The 22,638-nt window shown below is 42.4% G+C and overlaps 1 protein-coding gene across 1 annotated transcript in view; it reads left to right on the top strand.

The window, feature by feature from the left end:
- Positions 1–1,238: 1,238 nt before the first annotated feature.
- trit1 (tRNA isopentenyltransferase 1) overlaps positions 1,239–22,638 on the top strand; it is a 39,577-nt gene continuing 18,177 nt past the window's right edge. The window contains exons 1-6 of the mRNA XM_066717327.1: positions 1,239–1,438; positions 15,959–16,099; positions 18,239–18,337; positions 19,357–19,514; positions 20,915–21,057; positions 21,800–21,911. Coding sequence (XP_066573424.1) covers positions 1,280–1,438; positions 15,959–16,099; positions 18,239–18,337; positions 19,357–19,514; positions 20,915–21,057; positions 21,800–21,911 — 812 coding nt within the window. The 5' untranslated portion in view covers positions 1,239–1,279. The remainder of the gene's footprint in view (positions 1,439–15,958; positions 16,100–18,238; positions 18,338–19,356; positions 19,515–20,914; positions 21,058–21,799; positions 21,912–22,638) is intronic.

Raw genomic sequence — 22,638 nt, 5'->3', positions numbered from 1 at the left:
ACAACCAAACACACATCACTGATCAGTGATTAGATCTATAGCTTCCCTTCTCCATCTCACGCCTTCAGTTTATTCCATCTTCCTATCTCTTATGTGGTCGTCTTCTATGTTTTTTAATCTCTTGGGATCCATTTAATAGCTTCCTTTGTTCATCTATCTATCGTGGTTATAGCGAGATTGATAGATTTGCTATCTAACCTGCCTCGGTTCCAGATAAAAAAGTATGTATGTATGAATGTATGTATTTTTTTAATTATAATTTCAAGTATTTTGTTATATTTTATAATGTAAACAACAAACATGGATGGCATAAGGTATATTCCCAATTGAGATATTGGAGATAAGTGTAATATTTTCCAAGAAGAACGTGTGATATGATTTTATGCTGCCGGGAAATCTTAATATCTAAGTCTGGTATGAACAAAAATGAATGTAACTGCTATTTATATTTTTGACATGTAATGTCCAGTCCACCAGTCAGAAACAAACTGATCTGGAGTCATTCTTAGACTGGATGATGACATGATCCCCATTCACAGACGCACCTGTGTGAGTGGGTGTGTGAACTGCGCTGCGTTTCCACGGAGACACGCCGTGGACCGCTCTCTTCTCCATGGCAACAGCATCTTCCACGTCCCCTGCTCGGCTCTATGGGTTTCTATGGAAACCGAGCTGGTTCTACCGGCTGAAAGTGTTGCTGCTCGAGGTGTGACATGTTGAAACGCCAAGCACACATGCGAAAGGCTAGTGTTTAAGTTGAGAGTAGAATGGTGGGCTACTGTTGAGTATCACAAACTATGCGAGTATTTGGTTGTGCATGACTTAAAACACTAAAAAAGAATACATACATACATACATACATGCATCCATACATATACAAATACATGCATGCATACATATTCACATACATAAATACATATACACATACATAAATGTTGCGCCCGAAGGTAAGGTCATTATCATTAACATATTTCACTGCTGTGAGTATTGTATTAATTAATCATAGGCAAAGAGAAAACCATAACCTGTTTTAGGAGACACAACACGAAATTGCAAGAACTGCAGCACGAATTCGAACAATGATCATACCACACCTTTATGTGGCCTATGTATGTATGTATGCATGTATGCACGCATGTATGTATGTAAGCATTTCACTGAGGGGGGGAGTGATGCTCAAACTCCAAGTACCAGAAGCATCCGTCCCAATTTCCAAGACAACGGCTTCTTCGTCGCTTGGTAACCGCTCGCTCTGCCCCCCCTGGCTCGCGCTGTCATCATGGCCGCCGCCTCGCTCGCCGTGCAGCGCGCAGTGCAGAGCAGCGTCCTGTCGCCCCTGGTCGTGATTCTCGGGGCAACTGGCACCGGCAAGTCCAAACTGGCTATTGAGATCGGTCGACGGATGCAAGGCGAGATAATAAGCGCCGATTCGATGCAGGTAAGCAGTTGTCAAAAGCAGGCAACGCGGGACACGTGAGGGGCCTCTTAAGCCGGGGACTCGCTTAGCAGAGCTGGCCGAACAGCGTGCGCGCCGAGCCCCTGAGCACAAGAGGCAGGAGCTGGGAAACACAAGGTGTACAGTGTTGTTGTGACAGCGGTGTTTGCAGGGCGTTCCTACACACGTCCGTTTTACGCACATTGTATACAACGATCTTGTATCAGCAACGACGTACTGCTATGATTTTTAGACATACTTAATGCGAAAAAAAGGTTGCACATTAATTCTAGGTGTACAGTGATATTTCTCTATGCTTGTAAACTTGTACTGTCATTTGTCACTGTGTTGTCAGTTTGCAGTATTTAGGCTTTGTCGCGTTATGGTGATTTACAATAATTGATAGAATCAGGTAACAGTGGCAAATACTTAAATGTGCCATGCCATGTCATAGTGGTTATCAAATATAGATGAGTTTCCATTGTTTCGCGGGATGTTTTTAGGTTTCGTGCATCGTTCATTTATATTTCAAACGGTTACTTTACATGATTCCATAAAAGGTATTTTAAGAAACAGCGTGAAAAAACAAATGCAGTCGTTTTTATAGTTAGTGACTGCTTCGTCATTGAGCACTCTTTGCACCTCATTTCGGTAGCTCGCTATTGAGATGTGATGGATGAAGGGTAATAGTACAAAATATTATGTTTCTGAATAATTCATAATGTGTTTACATCTGGAGACAAGGCTTCATTGTTGCTGACTAGGCAGCACCGAATACGGCTGGCTTCTAAACATGGAGGACCAGATGTAGTTGTCTGTAATAAATTCCGCAGTTCAGAACAGACTGGTCCAGTGTGAGAAACTGCATGGTCTCCTTCCTGCTCTTCGGAAATTACTTCATCTTCTAGTCAGCTGAGCACTGAAATTCACAAGCACATAGAGTCGGTCCCTTGTTTGTCCACTTTGCTTTTGTGCTGGCAGAAAATCCCTGGACATACAGGCCTATTGTCTGGACCCCCACCCGCCTCAACCCTCTGCCCTCCCTCACCACCTCACCCCAGACACCAGTGCAGAAGCCCTGATCCTGGAAAGCAGGATGGGATGCAGTGGAAATAGTGGTTAAAGGAATCACAGTGGCAGGCAGAAAATCTTGTAAATAAACAAACTACAGGGTGACCTATTGGATGCACTGTTATTGTGAACATGGCACATTCACAGATGAGATAAACATTGTAAAGTGAGACAAAATAAGTCCTATTGCAATGTAGAGATTGCTGTTTCTTCAGAGCAAGCACATGGGAAAACATTGATAACAATCCGAGAATAGAAAAGGGTGACACCAGGGTACTTTCCCATGTGTCAGTATAGCTCTATATGTATTTTGTTGTTGTTTTGTCCACAGTTTATATGCTGACATCAGTTTTTTTCAGTTTATAGTTGCAGTCTGTCAGACTTGTTTTTTAAGTTGTCTACTATCATGCCCTGTGTGTGTGAGATATAGCATGCCCTTCTTGTTGTGCCGTTACCCCTTTCAGAAGAATTAATCAAAATAACATATTTTGTTGTTGGTGGTAGTGAGGATGGAAAATAATATACATAACCAAAACCAAAAAGAAAGAAAAATACATCGTTTTGGTAAGGTTTAAAGGGTAGAGTGGGGGAAAAAACTATTTGATCCCCTGCTGATTTTGTACGTTTTCCCACTGACAAAGAAATGATCAGTCTATAATTTTAATGGTAGGTGTATTTTAGCAGTGAGAGACAGAATAACAACAACAAAATACAGAAAAACGCATTTCAAAAAAGTTATAAATTAATTTGCATGTTAATGAGGGAAATAAGTATTTGACCCCTTTGACTTAGTACTTGGTGGCAAAACCCTTGTTGGCAATCACAGAGGTCAGACGTTTCTTGAAGGTTGGCCACCAGGTTTGCACACGTCTCAGGAGGGATTTTGTCCCACTCCTCTTTGCAGATCCTCTCCATGTCATTAAGGTTTTGAGGCTGACGTTTGGCAACTCGAACCTTCAGCTCCCTCCACAGATTTTCTATGGGATTAAGGTCTGGAGGCTGGCTAGGCCACTCCAGGACCTTAATGTGCTTCTTCTTGAGCCACTCCTTTGTTGCCTTGGCTGTGTGTTTTGGGTCATTGTCATGCTGGAATACCATCCACAACCCATTTTCAATGCCCTGGCTGAGGGAAGGAGGTTCTCACCCAAGATTTGACGGTACATGGCCCCGACCATCGTCCCTTTGATGCGGTGCAGTTGTCCTGTCCCCTTAGCAGAAAAACACCCCCAAAGCATAATGTTTCCACCTCCATGTTTGACGGTGGGGATGGTGTTCTTGGGGTCATTCCTCCTCCTCCAAACACGAGTTGAGTTGATCCAAAGAGCAAAGAGCTCGATTTTGGTCTCATCTGACCGCAACACTTTCACCCAGTTTTCCTCTGAATCATTCAGATGTTGGCAAACTTCAGACGGGCCTGTACATGTGCTTTCTTGAGCAGGGGGACCTTGCGGGCGCTGCAGGATTTCAGTCCTTCACAGCGTAGTGTGTTACCAATTGTTTTCTTGGTGACTATGGTCCCAGCTGCCTTGAGATCATTAACAAGATCCTCCCGTGTAGTTCTGGGCTGATTCCTCACTGTTCTCATGATCATTGAAACTCCACGAGATGAGATCTTGCATGGAGCCCCAGACCGAGGGAGACTGACAGTTATTTTGTGTTTCTTCCATTTGCGAATAATCGCACCAACTGTTGTCACCTTCTCACCAAGCTGCTTGGCGATGGTCTTGTAGCCCATTCCAGCCTTGTGTAGGTCTACAATCTTGTCCCTGACATCCTTGGACAGCTCTTTGGTCTTGGCCATGGTGGAGAGTTTGGAATCTGATTGATTGATTGCTTCTGTGGACAGGTGTCTTTTATACAGGTAACGAGCTGAGATTAGGATCACTCCCTTTAAGAGAGTGCTCCTAATCTCAGCTCGTTACCTGTATAAAAGACACCTGGGAACCAGAAATCTTGCTGATTGATAGGGGATCAAATACTTATTTCCCTCATTAACATGCAAATCAATTTATAACTTTTTTGAAATGCGTTTTTCTGGATTTTTTTGCTGTTATTCTGTCTTTCACTGTTAAAATACACCTACCATTAAAATTATAGACTGATCATTTCTTTGTCAGTGGGCAAACATACAAAATCAGCAGGGGATCAAATACTTTTTTCCCTCACTGTACATTCTGGGAGCTTGCATTGACCTTCTTTCTGTGAGAAAAAAACTAAAGTGACATAGCCTTCTTTAGGCCATGACTGTGGGAAAAAAAGCCTGATTTGTACTATTTATTTGAAAATAAGAAACAAAAACTGAGGTGTGAGGCTGCATTTATTGCAACATACTGTTTTAATAGCTGCACAACCTAAAATGCACCTTTGTCATACCATACATCACATATGCAAATCACATTGCTTTCTTTTAGGACTCACAAAGTGCACAGCAGTATTTTGTTCTGAAACCTTGCATTCCTAAAATCTACATGTATACCTCTGATTAACTCAGATATCAGATATGGATATCTTTGTAGGTCATGTAGCATTCTGATACTTATGCCACTGACGTTAATTATTCTCCACAGAATCTTTGTCAGGCCCATAGTGTGTCGGCCGTATCCCCAAAGCAATGTAACTGCTGTTTGGAAGTTTTGTACTATTATTTATTCCCCCTCAAAACACTTGAAATTGCTGATTTTCTTTTTCTGTACCTACCAGGATCTGCGTTTGTAACGGTCCCACACGCACAGTGATGTCAGAAGCAGAGAATGTATGAGGATGATAAGCCTGATTATGTATGAAGCAGAACGCTGCCCTGTGAAATCAGCACGTCCACACTTTTGTTGCAATCTAGATTATTTGACTTGACCCATAACAAACAAGAAAGGTGCGTGAGAAAAAGTAATTTCTTAGGGCAGTAGAGGGAATAGACTCCTGTGGTTTGCTGTGGTCTGAACGTGAGGGAGGTCTCCTTTTCTACTCTCTCTCTCCCCCCATCTCTTCGCACTCCTTGTTTCACAGCCTTCAGGGGCAGATAGGAGTGGCCATCGGGTGACACTCAATGACAGGTCTAATGAAGCTGAGAGACTTCTCTCGCTGTGACCGCTTGGAAAATAGCTGTGCAGGACAGTTTCACAATTACATGAGATGCATAATGTGTGAGCAAGAAATAAATAGACCTAATTTGAAAAATGTGCATATATATATTTTATTACCTCTGATTGTATGATTGTATGGAATTAGTTCTCATCTTTTGTTGTCCTTGTACACTTAAGAGACAAAGCAATACTGACACCAGAGAGAGCCAAACAAATTAACATGGCTAGGCTGGCTTGGAGAACTGGTGTAATGGTGTTAATTATGCTTCGTTTTCAGATGATTAATAAGAACATTTTAAATCTCCATTGTAATTGTAGTTAAACTTTTAATCTTTGTTTAGAATAAGTGCCAACATTACCATATCAAAACACTCACCTTTTAAAATTCATTGTTTTTATTTTATTGCGTTATCAGTTTGACGGGTATGTGTGGGGCTCTCTGTCTGTTCTCTTTAAGGTGATAACTCTTGATCAAGTAGCAGTTTCTTTTTGCTTTAAACTAAACTGTCGATCCTAAAGCTCACCGCCTCACCATCACTCAAGAGAAACAAGCAGAGAGGCAAACATCTGATATTCTTGGCTATCATAACAGAAACGGAAGATGGTTATTTAATCTCACACCTGTGCATTTTTTTAATAATGTATTAATCCAGTAAAAAGTCATACATTAACAAATCAACTTTGTTGTCAATCAAACTTTGTTTTATGACTGACTGATTTTTTTATTTTCCTTTTCAAGGTGTGTCCAATCCTTTGGAATTGCTCAAATTAATAGGTTCAGCAAAGGTAAAAAATAATGGAGAAGTGATTGAGTTCTGAAGAATAGAATCTGGGCTACCCAGGCTATCAAGTTCTTGTGCTCAGGTTGGGATCCTGTAGTTTGACCTGCTTATTTCACTTGTGTTCTAGCACTGTTTGCAAAGGTACGTTGTGTTGTAAGTGAGGACATGCAGCATTACAAAGGTCTACAGGGCCAGATGAGGAGGACTGTTTGGGGTTATGAAAAACAGGGTTGGGGGGGCTAAAGGCCTTTCCATCAGGTGCTCGGCAATAAGAACTCTATAATTGTTTCTGAATCATCTAGAAAGGATATTGCCCTGTGGCCAGTTGCTGTAGGCATTGTAGATTTTGTGAGAGAGAGAGAGAGAGAGAGAGAGAGAGAGAGAGAGAGAGATAATGGGCTTGTTCTATTGAGATCTCTTACTTTGGAATGCAGAGAGGACATGAAATTCCTGTCCCATAGCAGTTTAAGTCATACCAGGCTTTGTTAGGCATCAGGCAGGCCTGATCGTGTTGCCTCTTGAAGTGCGTTTCTTTAAACTCCTTAATGTAGCTCAGACTACTTAAGTGGAGTATTCCCATAGTTAATTTTGGGGAAACAAAGACCCAGCAAATACAACCTAACTCCCCACTTAAAATGTTTTTATTTGTATTTGTATTAAAACCATAATTAGCTTGAAGACCATTTCAACCTGTTTGGTGTGTTATTCTAATGAAAAGAATTAAAGTTTAATGGCAAAGTCTTAACACACATCTTGCAGAACATAGTATGTGTGTGTGTGTGTGTGCTTATGTGTGTGAAAGAGAAGCTGACAGCAATGCCTCTTTTATGAGGTCAGTTTCCATGCCTCACCTCTGTGCTGTTTTCCCAGCTCCCTCTGGCTCAGGGATCAAAGCCCCATTCTCCCCACATTGTTCGGGCTCTCTGTGGAACGTTGACCCTGACGGAATGTCTCGGCATTAGTGCAGCCGGGCCAGAGAAACCAAAGGCGAGGCAATCGAAATCAAATCGACATGTCTTATATTAGCACAGTGAACGTCTTGCATTTTTCTCCTATTTTTAGAAAAGGTATTTGAATTGTTAATCACTAATAAAAAGATAGTAGGTGTTATTATTGTTGTTGTTCAGAAAAAGGTATTAAAATGCTGTATTAGGATCCATACCATTGTCTTGGAAATATTCAGTCTGGTTGAGAGACCTGATATGTTGGGATTTGACATACTTTGATAAAAAAAAAAACAGACATTGCAAGTGGGCACAAAGTCACTCTCTTTGATGGTGGCTGTTGTAGTGAAATGTGTCTTTTCGATTATCTTCGAAGCCTCCTTTACTGTTGCAGACCAGGCAAAGTAAGCAGCAAGTCATGGCTTGATGACTTGAGTCGTACTTTGGATGTAGGAGTCCAACTTGACCATTATTCGTTTAGTGGTTGTAATAAAATAAGAAATCCTGTATGTGAAAACCTGTTTTCTTTATTCCCATTCTCTTGTCCTTGAAGACAAGAAGGCTCTCCTAAGGAAATCTGGCCCCGCCTGTCACTTTGGTACAGTAAATTAGGTTACACTAATCAAATTCACAAGAAGTATCTTTGGAACATATCTGAAGTCAGCCCAGGCCTCTAGCTGGTCTTTTCTATTTTTTGCATTTCTTTAACAAGATTTGTGGGGCAGTGAAGCTGGTAGTAGGGGGAGTGTGATGTGTGTAGTGCCTCAGCAGACAGCAGTGGAAGGAGGTCATTATCATACTGTGGGTCGGGTTTCACACGTGGTTAGCAAAGGAACTTAAGACTGGGTTTTGTTTTCCCTTTCTTGTTTTTTCCTTTTTCTCAGGACTTGAGCCACCACTAAGCTTGGGAAGGCTGTGGAGAAGAAAAGCAGTTTGAGCTGCTTGGCGTATCCCTATCGTGTGGGGTCCCTGTTCTAGGTTTCTCGGGGGTAATTTAATGGGTCAGGCAACAAGGAGAATAGCACTGGTCCAGGGTAGCTTTAACTAGCAGCAGAATTACTTAGAAATTGATGATGGAGAACATATTCATCTTTTGACTGGCAGGATTTGTTTTTTATTCATTTGTCCAGTGCTAAAAGTCACACACATTTTATTTTTGACTGATTAAACCGTTAGAAGGCTTCCGAATTAGGAACTACAACTCCTACTGTAGGCCTAGCACATTTTATCTGAAAACATCTAATATAAGAATGTTTTTGTGAGATTCCCCTGGGACAGCATTTAATTGAAAACAGCAGAATTCACAAGTGTTGTTGTAACACCAGAAAAAAATGTTGATGCATCAGTCTTATACACTATACATTTCCGACGCATTCAGAGGTTTGTCTTGTATAGAGACCAGGGAAGAGAATGAACATTTTCATCCTATTTTGTCTGTCTGTGCCTACAGGTTAAGCTGACTGTTGATTAATAACGCAGCAGATCTGATTTGCTGTTGAGCTTTTGGCCATTTGTGTCCCTGCAATGTGAAAGGAAGCATTCAGCAGACATTCTAGAATTTCCTTGGAGAGCCCGACAGTGCATGCAATTGCCGGACAGCTGTCTCGCAAAAGTCGCCAGCAAGCTGTGTTTGTGGTTTAGCGCCAGTGTACAGTTGCGATGTACACGGCAGGCCTTATTGTGTTTCCTCAGCCAAAGTGTTCGCATGAGTGTGTCTGTGTGTGTGTGTGTGTTTTTTCTTTTGTTTTAATGTTACTTGAAAGGGTTTATTCAATTTAACAAGAAGGGAAATTCAATTGCGTTTAGCCATCTGCCGTGACTGGTGACTCATTGTGTGACTCTTGCAGGCACTGTTTTTCATAAGGCCTGTTCTGGATGTTAGACAGGCAAGTGAGATTGGTCATTGATAAATCTGAGGTCACATTGTCTCGGAATAAAAGACAAGTTGCAGACACCATTAGCCAATTGCTTTAAGTAGCCTTTGCCCTTATCTCAGCAAAAATTCGAGGGCTGCTTTGCTGCTGTTTATGCTAACATTAGTTTATTTTCTTGGTGTCTTGACCTAGTTTGCTGGAAGCCTCCTCCCTTTACAGGTTAAAGATCTGCCTGTCACAGCCTCCTGAGTTTGAGACTAATTTCCTGTGCTGAAATGCAGCCCAGTTCTATCTGTGGACAAAGATGGACAATGGAAATTAATACTATTGTTATAATTATTATTTTTTCTATGAAAATCGGGATAATGCTTTCCCTTATCAGAGGTGACTCACAATTAAAAAAAGAAAACCATTATAAATATACCAGGAATTGTAAAAAGTACAAAGCATGCACACAGTAGTAGGGTGTCCTAGATAATGTAAAGGCTATGTCAATAAAGTAAGTTGCACCGGGAAACAAAATGTACTGTACGTATAGCATGGAGAACTAGAGAATATTACCATACGTTTAAAGAATGTAGAATTAAGAATTTAACCACAAAATGAAGATGTTCTGTATTGGACATAACTGTTCATACCTTTCCGATTAATCAACGTGAATTCTGCGCCAAATACCAAATTAAATATCTCGCAAAGTGCAAATCAAGATGTTTAATTTTTTATTAGACATTAACGCAGAGTTGAAATTGTAATTTCTGCACCTGGATGATAAAAGGGGAAATCTGGACCTTTAAAATGAATAACTTGGAGATTTCTGTTTTATTGATCCTTTATCCTTAACAAGCTGAACACTCTTTTTAATCGATCAGACCAGCACCGGACCTGAACAAGAGAGATACAAAAAATACAAAGCTCCCATGTCTACTAGATTATTCTGAGTGTGTTGAGACTTGTATGACTTGGCCAACCCAGAAAAGATGAAAAAGGTACGAGAGAAGAGTGGGGCGCAAACGGGAGGAGGAGGATGAGGGTGATCTGAGGCGGTAAGTGCTCTGAAAATGAACTTGAGAAGCTCACGCGATAGGAAAAATAAATAAATAAATAAAAACCCACAAAGAAAATCTTCATAAATGATTTATTAGCCTTGTTTTACAGTGCGATTCCCACAGGATGGTACAGGAGGGGAGGAGGAGGAGAGAGAGAGAGAGCAAGCGAGCGAACGAACGAGAGAGAGAAAGATAGAGAGAGCAAATGCGTGCCGGAGAGCGAGAGAGATGGGAGTTAGTTAGGAGCAGGCCGGGGAAGGGAGAAGGAGTAGAGGAGGGGGTGAGTAAAGGGGTGGGTGTAGGAGTGGGGAAGGGGGGTGCGGGGGGGGTTCTGCAGTGGCCTGGAAGAATGGCGCTGTTCAGCAGGTCAGAGTGCTGAATCCTGAGTGGGGATGTGGGTCACGCTAAGGACAGGCTGCCTCTCAGTGACTGCGGCAGCTGTCTCGCGCACTGCCTGAGGTACAGTATATCTCAGCCTTGGCAGGCAGGCGGGCGGGCGGGCGGGCAGGCGCTGCTGGGAACACAGTGCCCTATTGTCTGGCTTGCCGTCTGGGGTGTTGCCTGAGCGGCGGCAGCAGCAGCGCAGCAGGCTCAATGGCAGATCCCGAGCATTGTGAGTAAGTGGGCTTGGATGCACAAAGAGGAGCTGGTGCTACAGCAATGTGCTAATGGATTTTCTTTCTTTTCTTTTTTCCTTTCTTGTTTGAGGAACTGAAGACTTATTTTTTCAAGACAGTAGAAATATTTGCTTAGTTGTTTTTTGTTTTATGAATTTTGATTCTTACTTTTTTCTGTGTTTTGCTGATCCTTTTTTTTTAAAATTTTTTTAATATAAAGTGTTTCAATTTTCAATTTCCGTCTTCCTCAGAGCGAAGGTGGCAGTGGAGGGATTTGTTTAGTTTGGTGCTGCAGTGAATGTAGATGTTTAGTTTCAGCGAGCAGGCCATACATTTATCATTTTTCCAATTGATTATTTTTAAATGTATTATTCCTCCTAGAAACAACAACAAAAAACGTCCTTGATAAATGAGATCCCAGCATCACGAGCAAAGGAAGCGCTGCCTTATTCATGAATTCACAATGAACTCGTTCGGTCGAGGGAATCTGCGGATGTACAGAAAGCAGATCAATCTTGCGCAGTTGTCTCATTGCTATTCACTTGGTCTCTGTTGGGCTGTGCTCACAGAGCAGCCTGTCTCAAGTGGCTCACAACATCTGAATGCTTGAGTTTTGCTGGCTGCCTCCCCAATTAGCAGGGTCTCGATCACCCCCCCCAACCCCCCAGCTCATCCACCTCTCCCTTTCTCACAATTCTTTCTCCCTCTCTGTCACTAATCTCTCTTGCTCTCTGTGCCTAAGCTTGCTGTTTCATGTATGCTGGTTTAACAGGCCCACCAATCACTTGGTGCGGTATGGAGCCAGAACATTACTTACTGCTAATATCTCTATCATTATTATTAATAATATTATCTCGCTGGCTCCTTTTATCACAGCTAAGTGGCTTCTCATTCTGCATTTAAGAAATGTAAACAGGTTTTTCGGTGTTTAAAGTTACATGTTGTAGAGTGGTGTAACAAAAGACAAACGTACATAATTGAAAGACTGTTATAATAGACAAAAGAACAGCTTAGGATACGGTGTAGGGTCAGGTGCTGCCCTGCTGTAATGGCACTGTCACACACCTACCACATGCCAGATGCAGTGCCAGCAGTAGAGGATTATGAGGCTCCAGTGTGAGGGAAGGAGAAGAAAAAAGATCACTATGGAGGGAGAGAGAGAGAGTGAGAGAGAGAGAGAGAGAGAGAGAGAGAGAGCAGGACAGGGAGATGAGGGGGAGCCCTCGGTGTGTAAATGGTACAGGCTTGATGGGAGGAGGTGGGAAGGGATGGATTCCTGAACACAAGCAATGGTGAGCGTGTCGGGAAGCTATTCCTTAAAGCTGCTGTTTAAATGTGACACGCGCTGCTCTGATGTCCCCGGTACAGCAACTCCCTTTACCCCTCTTTCAGACAAGCAAGTTTTAGCACTGGAAGGACAAGGCACACCTGTCTGAGTTGGAACTGAAGCTGGTGATGTGTTTCCTGAAGTTACTTCTGTGTTTTGCTCCACTGTATCTTCCGGTGTTGGATTGTATTGAAGAATATGCCATCTTTGCACTGTGCATGTATGTCTGCCTTCCTGGACAAAGGCATTGGTCTGATTGTTAAGCTTATAGTAAAATATAAGCTTATAGCTTAAAATATTTTAAGAGGTTTGAGTTCACTTCACATTTGTAATACGATTTCTTTGATACTTTGGTTGAGTTTGGGTTGATAATGTGAAATGTTTGTGCTTGTTGGCTATATTTGATTTTCCTAAACTATATTATGTACTCTCTATTCAATCACCATGTTTGTACAGGAACTCCAAAAAAAATCTCGTAGTCTTAAAGGCATATGGGGTCTAATGTGTCCATGTGAACAATGAACTATTTACAAATGTTTTCTAGATTGTAATATTTCAATAAAAGTACAGATGGAAAACCGTTTGCATAATGAGATTTGTTATATTTTAATGGTTAAACTGCAGCCGTTAACATCAATTTGAGAGTTCAGAATTGTCATACTGCAAACTGTAAAAATGCAAACAAAAATGATTCTGCTACCAAACGTGTATCATAGAGCCAAAACACAGATACTTTAAAATCTTTTTCATCCAGTCCACGTGAAACAGCAACACCACTGTCACAATAGACATGCTTGATTGACGGGCTAATTTCTGATGGATTGCAGCTGTATTTGTAGTTATTTTTGTGTGTAGAATTTATGTCATAAAATACCTACCAAGACTTCCAAGACTTTAACTTGAAATCAGTAGAACAGTTAAAATGAGATTGATGTGATAATTTGATTCAAATGCGTTGCAATCTGCTCTTCCTTTTGTTCCCTATAGGGAAAAGATGAAACGGCTGGTGTGAGATGGAAGGGGGTGGGGTGGGTTCACCAAACATTTGTTAACAGAATATTTATTCTTAACTTGCAAATATCCCAGAACTACGATTAAGTGAATTAAACACATGCTCTAACCCTTAAATGAAACAATCTGGTCTGGTTCATGCATTAATAGTTTTATTCATGATGTATTTATTGGTCAAAAGGAGATATTCAGTCTTGGTTTGTAGGGTGGGTGCTTCAAAATCCACTCACTGAACGGGTCCCTTGCGTTTCTGAAAGAGTTCAGCTGCTTGGATATTGAGTTACCCTGTCAGTCACCAAAAGGATGATTTAAATCACACATCCAACATTGTCTTCTTTGGGGCAGGATTCCACATCTCCACGTGCCGTTTACCGACCTTAGTGTGCTGTGGCTCGAACAGCTGAAGACCCTTTGAAAGCCCTTGGAGATTTGGGGAAATTGCATTGGAGAGACACGCACACACACAGACCTGCTTGCAGTACAGGAGATGAAGCCTGCAATATGTCTCGGAAAAAAGTGGAGAAGAGCAGATGAAACCGTTTGCTTGATTCTATTGATGTTAAAAACTTGCGTAGGGCGAGTACGTTGTCGTCTGGTTCACTAGATGTAATTCTACTGAGCCCAATTAGTCCACTCTCTTGTGCCATAAAATGTAGCTTTTAATACCCTACTGGGTTGGAAAAGAAACTCTACGACATCACTCAGTTTCTGCCCGTCTCCCTCCACGTGTTTATTATGCGGTTTGGATTGAAAAATTGCTTTGCATTGCTTTCCATCTGAATGTATTGTTTTTTGTATTCTAGTATTGGAGTCGGTGTTCCCATGTCAAGTATAATTTTGAGAATGAAATAATTCATGTAATAATAATAATAATGGGACCAAATACATCTGAAAAGCTTGAGAACAGCTCCTGCAAGATGACAGCTGTGATTTGATCAGGTCATAATTGGAAAAGGTAGCCATAGTAAATAGAAGCCTAGTTACAGTATAGAGACTTATAACAGGAAGCTATACATTTCTTTGACAGGCTTCTTTTTTGCATTGAGAAATAACTAGAATTTTATGTGGAAGCTTGAGGTAGGTTCTTATGTAGCTAAAATACTGAGCTACATTCAGACTATAAAACTGGTTCTCTTATGTTGAATGAAATGTAGAACTTGTCAATCAAGCAGTAGCTAAATATATTTAATGTCGCATTTCATTCTTTCTTATCCCATAGCCTTTCTTCTCTGTTGTCTGGTTACTGTAGCTTGAAAGAGATAATGCTCTTTAGCTGCCTGTACAGGCTGCTTTTCTTTTTTTTTCTGATCCCGTGCCCCTCTTCCTTGTGTTGGTAGGGGTTTCTTGCAGGGGTCCTGAATAATTCAAATGTCAGAATTTTCCTGTCAGGAATGGCACGCAACATAGAGGTTACAGCGCACCAGGCTGGTACAGGTCACTGATGGGGCATTCCACTTAGATCCGAGACATTCACTCACCTCAGATTGTCCCCACAGAGTCCACATGCCCAAAAAACACAACCCCACCTTCTGTTCTACCGCAGTTAATAAGGCAACATACTATGTAACACTAACATTTTTCGGCCTTAGAAATTGAACTTTTGGAATCCAATACTACATTTCAAACTTATGCTTAATTTGTTGAATTCACTGCGATTAAATTAAAAATGAAAACTGGTTTGATTTTTGGATGGAAAAACACTGCAGCCTGTCCTGTGAAGGAAATATCGATCAAGTTCAAGCCGCTGAAGCCAATATTGAACAGTACTGTAACTGTACAGTATTCAATTCTGCATTAATATGTAGTTAAGTGCTGAAATAAGTTTTATATTTTGATCAGTGAAATGACGGGACTGAAAAATGCAGGAAATAAACACATTACTGTGGTCAGCCTTTTCGTCTGTTTCCCACCAGCGTGAATTTGCTGCTTCAGTTTATAAGGAAGTAATTTGTGATTCCTTGCAAATGATGTTCTAGTTGTTGTAGTTGGTAGTGTTCCAAATTAATCTTAACCCACTTGCCCTTAAAATCCTGTGCAATATTGCTGAAGGCATCCTTTCAGTAGATATTCTGAATCTTGTTCTTCCTGTGCACGTAAAAGTGTAATTGCATGTGGAGGAGAGCAATAAAAAATAAATATAAACCAGTCATGCTGTGGCAGAGAAGTGTTGTTTTTCCTTTTCAGTTTTTTGCCTGCGGTGATGGTGTTACCTGGAGCTTAACTGGACAAGGGGCTCCTAAAGACCTGTGATGTGCTTTATTGTACCCGTCTCCTCCAGTGTGACCCTTTGTCTTCAATTACACGCAGGGGGAAAGAGTATATCTCCCAATTGCATGGCAGTTTTCATGCATTTTAGGATTTGCGGTCAGCAGCCTCTTGCAAGCAGTGAGCCAGCCGATACAGAAAAGCAACGTGTTGGATATATTTCTAATTCCACGTGTCTGTCAGTGTAGGTTCTGCGTAAGAAAATAAAAAAATAAATGGTAACAAACACGAAATACCTAGCACTTCTGTGCAGATGTTCATACAAGAGCCGGAAGCTTCTGTAAAACTGTAGAACTGTAAAACAACAAAACCGATTAATCACATGGTGCAATGGGAGTCTTGGAACATTTCCTTGCTGAAACAAGAGCACTTATGAAGCCCGAATAGTATCAAACAACTGGTAATGCAATACAGTGGGTGTCTTATTCCTGGAAAGCTAAAATGACTTGTTATTTGAGTCCAGGGCCAGCCTTGCTCTTTGCTGATAATGCTGCTGTGTACTGTAGGTGTACAGAGGCCTGGACATCATCACCAACAAGGTGACGGCACAGGAGCAGGCCCAATGCCGGCACCACATGATCAGTTTTGTGGACCCCCTGGTCTCCAGCTACACCGTCGTGGACTTCAGGAACAAGGCTCTCGCCCTCATATCCTTTCATCTCCACATGCACTCTCTCCAGGCCTCTCGGTGCAAGTCTGCTTGTTTTGCTGTTTTGTAGTTGTTAATGCTCATGCCAGTGAGCCCTTGGGTGAGCTGAATTATTCAATGTATTGCTGCATTGTTTTCCTGGCATAGAGATTGGCACTGTAAACTCTGCTTCCATCTCTACCCTTTAAAGCCTGGCTTGACAATCCAAGGTGAAACATTGCCTCCCTTGTCTTCCTGCTGAGAGCCATAATCTTGGCTGCTTTAGGCACGTCTGAGTTTTCTCTTTTATTATTCCCTTTGAAGTCTTGTAAGTTTCAAGCCAAGAGGACTATTGTCGTTGTTGTTGTTCTCCTCTTCCTCCTTCTCCTTCCTCTTCCACTTGCCCTTCCTTTTGCCCTTCCCCTTGCTTTTGCACTTGACCTTTTGTCTGACAGCTTTATTCAAGACAACGTGGCAATAAGCGTTAACAAACATACTAGTAGCAGCAGATTGTATAGTGCAAAAATACATTACACGCAGTGCAAACAGTGCTGTAATGCTAGGACCTGGCACGGTATGTTTTTTTTTTCTCTGATGGCAGAGGTCACTTGGGGGTCTTTACATTTGTAAAGACTGCACTGTTCCCAGCTGAGTATCGCTAGGATTCTTAATGAGGTGTTCGCCAGCCTAGTGTGTTTAAATCTTGCAGTAGTCTTATATAAGCATTTGGTGAAGGGAGGTTAGTGGGGGGGGGGGGTGGATGATGAAACGTCCCTATTTTTAGGGAGTTGCAGAGGTGGGAGCGAGTGTCTGCACTGATCCATGCAGGGATGTATTATTAGACAGGGGAGGCTGCTACAGTAATAGCAGGGTGGTGTGCATGCAGTCTGTCTGACAGCCAGGGCTGGGGCTCGCAGCAGCCTGTGGATCCCTGCAGGAGGAGTGTGTATCACAGCACATCAGTCGCCTGGCAGCAACTGGAGCAGAAGACAAGCTAAGAATAGGAGCAGCTGGGCCGGCTCTGGTTTTCTGTGCTCTGTAGGTGCAGAGGTATTGAAAGGCAGTCAATGGGCAGGATAATGCCGGAACCACGGCCCTCGCTTCACATGCCAGTCTCAGTGGCGGAGTCTGCAGGGCTGCCAGTCGTGAGCGTGCTGGCTGGTTTTGTTCCCTCACCAAGGTGGAGAAGAAGGCTGGGTGTCAGAGTGCAGTAGTGTGTTAATTTGGGTAAAGCGGGGGTGCGTGTTGTGGAAGGGGCCGACACCTGGGAATAAACTGTGCTCAGAGATACTGCCTGCTGGCCACTGTTTTGACTTCTGGCTTCCTTTAGATGAGGAACAGGATGAGGAGAGTGATTTTAAAAACATGTGGGTGTAGGTGTTCCTGTGGGTGTTTTTTTTTTGCATGCTGTAACTGCATATGCCCCCTATTTGTTTCGGGGGAGGGGGGGGGGTGATAGGTTAGTTCTTAAACTGCAAAATGTGTGAGGCTTTAAATCAGCTGTGTTGCACTGAAGTTGGATTATTTTGTGCTCTAGTTTGATTTAATTTCTTTGGTTCAATTGCCAGCTCTTGGTACCTCTCCCTCATGGTGTTTTTCATGTATGCTTCACTTAGGTGAAAAGTACACCCTCCCTTCTGTTTTTCACTTCACTACCAGCCCATGCTCACCTGCATGTCAGTTTGGCTTTTCTATCAATCTGTAAATCTATCACTGATCTTTCTTTGTTTATTATTTTACAGAACGTTGAGCCGTAGAGATGTTATAAACAAGTTGGTTAAAAGTGTTTGCAAGCACAAGGTGTTCAATGAAAGTATGAGGCTTGGTTTTTGTTTCTTTTGCTTTTGTTTCAGCATTTGTTAAGGTGTGTCTTCGCAAAGGCAAGGCATTCATAAAGACAAAAGCATGAACAACAGGGTGATTTTGGTTGTTTATGTATTCTCAATGAAGACTACAAGTGGCCTCTGGCATTCCCGTTATCAATACTGTTCAAATTCCTTTCACAGTACCTGTCTGACCCATTCTTTGCTCAGATTTGAAGGAGGTATCCTACGTTTATTGACTCCCTGTAATTGCTGTTCACAAAGGAGCTGTTCTCAAATGCTGGTGTCATTCCGAAGCACTGTTGTTTTTTATTCTTTCCTCCTTAATGACACACATTGAAGATATGCACCAGAGGGAGAAGATGCCCATTATTGTAGGAGGTACCAACTACTACATCGAGTCCCTACTCTGGAAGGTGCTGATAGACAACAAGGTAAGACAGTGAAGAGGGAAAAGAGGGGTTAGGAAGGAGTAAAATTAAGAAAACAATAGGAGAAAAAGAAAAGGAAAGGAACCTGGGGCCATTTAGATGTGCTTGACACAGGGCATCTTTGATCTTTTAAAGAATGAACGGGGGAACATGGTATTGAGTTCCAAAAAAGAACAAAAATAATGGCAGTAGGGTTAAAGAGGTGTCAGGGTCCGGGACGCTGTGATTTAGATGTAGGCTGATAGTTGGAGAAGCGGAATTCTTTGAAAAAAAGGGAGGATTAAGCCTAGAAATAGGGGAGTTTCTGACAGCATTAACGAGGGAGAAAAGATTAAATAATCAGTAGGAAGCCAGAGGTGTGCAAGGAGGGAGAAAGGCTTTGCATGGAGGATTAGAGTCTGCGGCAGGTGAGGGGAGGCCGGCGATCTGGGGACAATAGGGCTTCTCTGAAGGGGTGTGAAGAACAGCTATCTGATAGCAGAGATCAACATGAGAGGAGTTCAGAGGGAGAGGTGAGGAGTGGCGGGGGATAATTTTGCTGCAAATGTGCAGGGCTGCGGCTGGAAGATTGAACAGGGCTTTATCATACTCAGAAAAGGGCGGCTGTTAGTGGATCTGTGAATGTTTTCGTTACTTTTGGCTTGATACCATGCCTTTCCATACTGAGGGCTTTGCCAATTCAGGATACTGTGTGGGATTGTACCTATGTAGGGCAAAGAAGCATCATTCATCAGCTTGACAGTTTCGAGATGGGAAATAAAATAAGGAAATACAATTAACATGCCACAGGTCAGGTTAGAGATTTTGGTGTGAGATGGCTCAGGCGGATGGCTCAGACTTCATACAGTTAAATCCTTGGTATGTGCTAAAGTGAGGGGGTACATAGGAGAAGTTGTAGTAAAACAATAGTAGAACAAACACAGTTGTACAAATGTTCTAAATCATAATAATATAATATAAGCTGTTGTTTGGCATGGCAGTGGGTTGGTGGTGTGTGTCTCAGTGCTGCCTCTCATCCCCAGCAGGAGCAGGGGGGTGAGGAGGGGGCGGCAGGTGGCTCGCCCAGCAGGAGGGCAGAGCTGGAGGGCCTGGGGGGACCAGAGCTGCACCGCAGGCTGGAGGAAGTGGACCCCGAAATGGCTGCCATGCTGCACCCCCATGACATGCGCAAGATCGCCAGGTACTGCACTCTTCCGAGATGGAGAGGGAGAGAGGAAGAAAGAAAGGGGGGGCTGAGAGAGAGAGGGAAGGTATTAGAACATATTAGAAGGTAGAAAGAGAGATTGGGAGGGGGGAAAAAAGAGAAATTGAGAGAAATGTTCAAGAGAGGGAGAGATGGTGATCAGAACTGAGCACTGCACTGACACCGAGTGAGAGAAATGATGACCGTGATAGAGATGGATAGAGAAAGAGTGAAAAGCTGAAGATTGACATATTCAGAGATGTTCACACACACAGGGGAAAGCGAGAGAAAAGGAGAGACAGACATACAGATACAGAGACACTGATAGATGCATACACATGGAGAGAGAGATTGAGATTGACATGCTGATAGATTCAAGGATGGAGGGAGAGAGTGACACACTGAGACAGAGGTTGACACACTGACAGAGATGCCCAGATGTGGGAGAGAAAGGGACAGACATGCAGAAGCACAGAGACACACTGACACTGATTGTAAGAGACACTAAAATAGACAACCTATACATCAGACATCCACCAGACAGAAATATTCCCATCTACATTCCCTGTTTGACTCCCTTTCAATTCTCTCTTCTGTGAAAATTGTTTGGGGTAGGGAGAGAGAGGGTTGTTCAGTCTGCATCTGTACAACTCTCTTAAGTGCGACTGGGATTTGCTGCTGTTTCAGTTTGCCTCACGCTATTGCTGTGGTTGCCGTGGTTCGTTTTGACCTCACACTCGGATAAAGAGTCAAATTGAAAGGTAATTGCATTAGCATGACCGGGTTGCACTAGTACTGCCAAAGCATTTACAGAAAAGATGAGTACAAACTAAACAGGCAATACATCTGCAAAATCCTCTCTCAAAGTGGCCCCTTGGTTTTGATTAAACCACTTTCTGGGTTTTATTTTACTGTTTCATGGATTTAGCCTTCAGCACACCAGGTGACCCTTTCCGAGTGTCATGAACACAAATCATAATTTTTCTCCCTCCAGATTCAGCAATTGAAACTAGTCTATTGAAACTAGGGTATGAACTTTGCATTGACTGCTGCTGCAAAGTCAAGGACAACAAGACCTTGGTTATCTGTCTCTTCTGAAGCATAGATAACAATGAGATCGGGTCCCCTGCTCAGGGATACACACATGGCACCGCTGCTTCAAACATAAACCTGGGAAACAGCTCTTCCCCTCGGCCCGATAGTCTTCCCTTTCTACCATGTAACTATCTCTGCATTGGTCCTTAATCCCCCAGCAAATTGGGCAACAGCATGAACATTTCCCTCAGCCGGTTTTGGCGAAAGTCTTGCTCCCAGTAAAAACCTGCAGTTTTGGTCCCAAAGCAAATGGCCTCAGAGTTTCGCAGCCTGCCTGACCATTAGCCCTGGTTTCTATGTAGGAGCCTGCAGGTCTTCGAGGAGACAGGAGTGCCTCACAGCCAGCTGCTGAAGGAACAGCGAGGGCAGCAGGGGGCTGACGGGCTGGGCGGGCCCCTCCGATTCAAAAACCCCTGCATCTTCTGGCTGCATAGTGATCTGCAAGGTGATGCCACCCTACACATCCGTTCACATCTTTTCTCAGTCCGAACACATTAAGTGAATGTGGGCACTGCATTCATTTTTTAACATTTATTTTTCTCATTAATTTAAGCACACACCAAGCTGCAGAATGTAATACATACTGTATTTTTGTGTGCATGTGGTGTGTGATTTATAGTGGCGGAAGATGACTTTTCAGATCCATCTCCTAGGATGTTAGATCTGTGTTTCATAGGTAACTAGGTCAGGAGGATCACTGGGCAGCTGTGGAGATCTGGGGCTTCCTTAAGCCCCCTCTTCTCAACTATGGGCCTTTGGGAGCTTCTGGATATCTTTGATGTTCACTGCAGTACTTGGATCTGATTGGCTGAGGGAAGTGGAGTACCCCCTCTTCCTTTCCAAAGTGGAGCCATTCAGAACTGAATTTATTTTTATTTTTTTTCCTATCCCGCTCAACCTACTGTGTATTACAGGGTCAAACCTCTTTTATTCTCCCATTGCAGCTTTCTAAATGTCCAAATGTTTCAATGACAAATTAGTAATTTTATGGTGACTGCCTAATTTGGATTAACCTCACCACTAACAGTCCAGAAAGCAAGCGCACACCTCCCCACCTCATCAGTCCTTTTTCATTTAATGTTTTTAGGTAGCAAATGAAATCGTAATGATGAAACTGTTTGGCTCTTTAGGATGTGTTCCATATGAAGTAAAAGCAGGTATTTATGTTTGGATTTTCCTCCTCTCAGCTCTGGATGAAAGACTGAGCAAGCGTGTGGATGAGATGCTGTCTGCGGGGCTGCTGGATGAGCTGAAAGATTTCCATAACCGATACAATGAGCAAAAAATCCAGGACAGCAGGTAAGGGGCGAAAAACAGGGAAAAGTGGAAGTGAATTCAGGTCCAAAATACATTTTTTGTTGTTGTTTAAAAAAAAAAAAAAAAAAAAAAAAAATCCCACGATGCTCTTACCTGGTGTAACACCTTGCAGAACAGAAAAGATAAGATGAGATTATCTCTGTTGTCACAGCACAGCGATAGGCGTGTTATGTGAATAAAATGTCCGGGAAAAGATGGAGATATAAACAAAAGTTAAAACCTGTTCTCAGCAGCAGTTAGTGATGTAAGCATGCATGTCCTGACAAGATGTGTACAAAACAAAATCAAATGAAGGTGTTATTAATGAAAATCAGTTAATACCTGTTAAACAGTCGCATTACATTTTATGTTTTGTTTATTTATGTATTTATTTTATTCGGGAGTCTCAATGACCCTATGTTTTCCCAAGCTTCAGCATTTGCACCAGAGAAGAGAAATTTAAACCCATTTTGCACTGCGAGTACTCACAGAGCTCAGCAATCAAGAAAAACATGATCTTCAGCAGGTTGTGCCACACAAAAGAACAGGTTTGATGGAGGCCTAAAAGGAAACCCTGAATGACAGCGAAAATTGAGATAAGATCTAAAGAGTCACCCACTCTTAAAACCCCCCGTAAGTCTTGATGGGAAATCCAGCCTTGTCTAGATCAGACTGATTGATAATGCACTGCTTTAGTCAGCACTTGTGCACTGGAAGCATGCGATGATCT

This window comes from Amia ocellicauda, chromosome 11, assembly GCF_036373705.1.
Source record: "Amia ocellicauda isolate fAmiCal2 chromosome 11, fAmiCal2.hap1, whole genome shotgun sequence".
NCBI classification, from domain to species: Eukaryota; Metazoa; Chordata; class Actinopteri; order Amiiformes; family Amiidae; genus Amia; species Amia ocellicauda.
The sequence above is the reverse complement of the archived record's forward strand: the minus strand, read 5'-3'. Positions and strand labels throughout refer to the sequence as shown.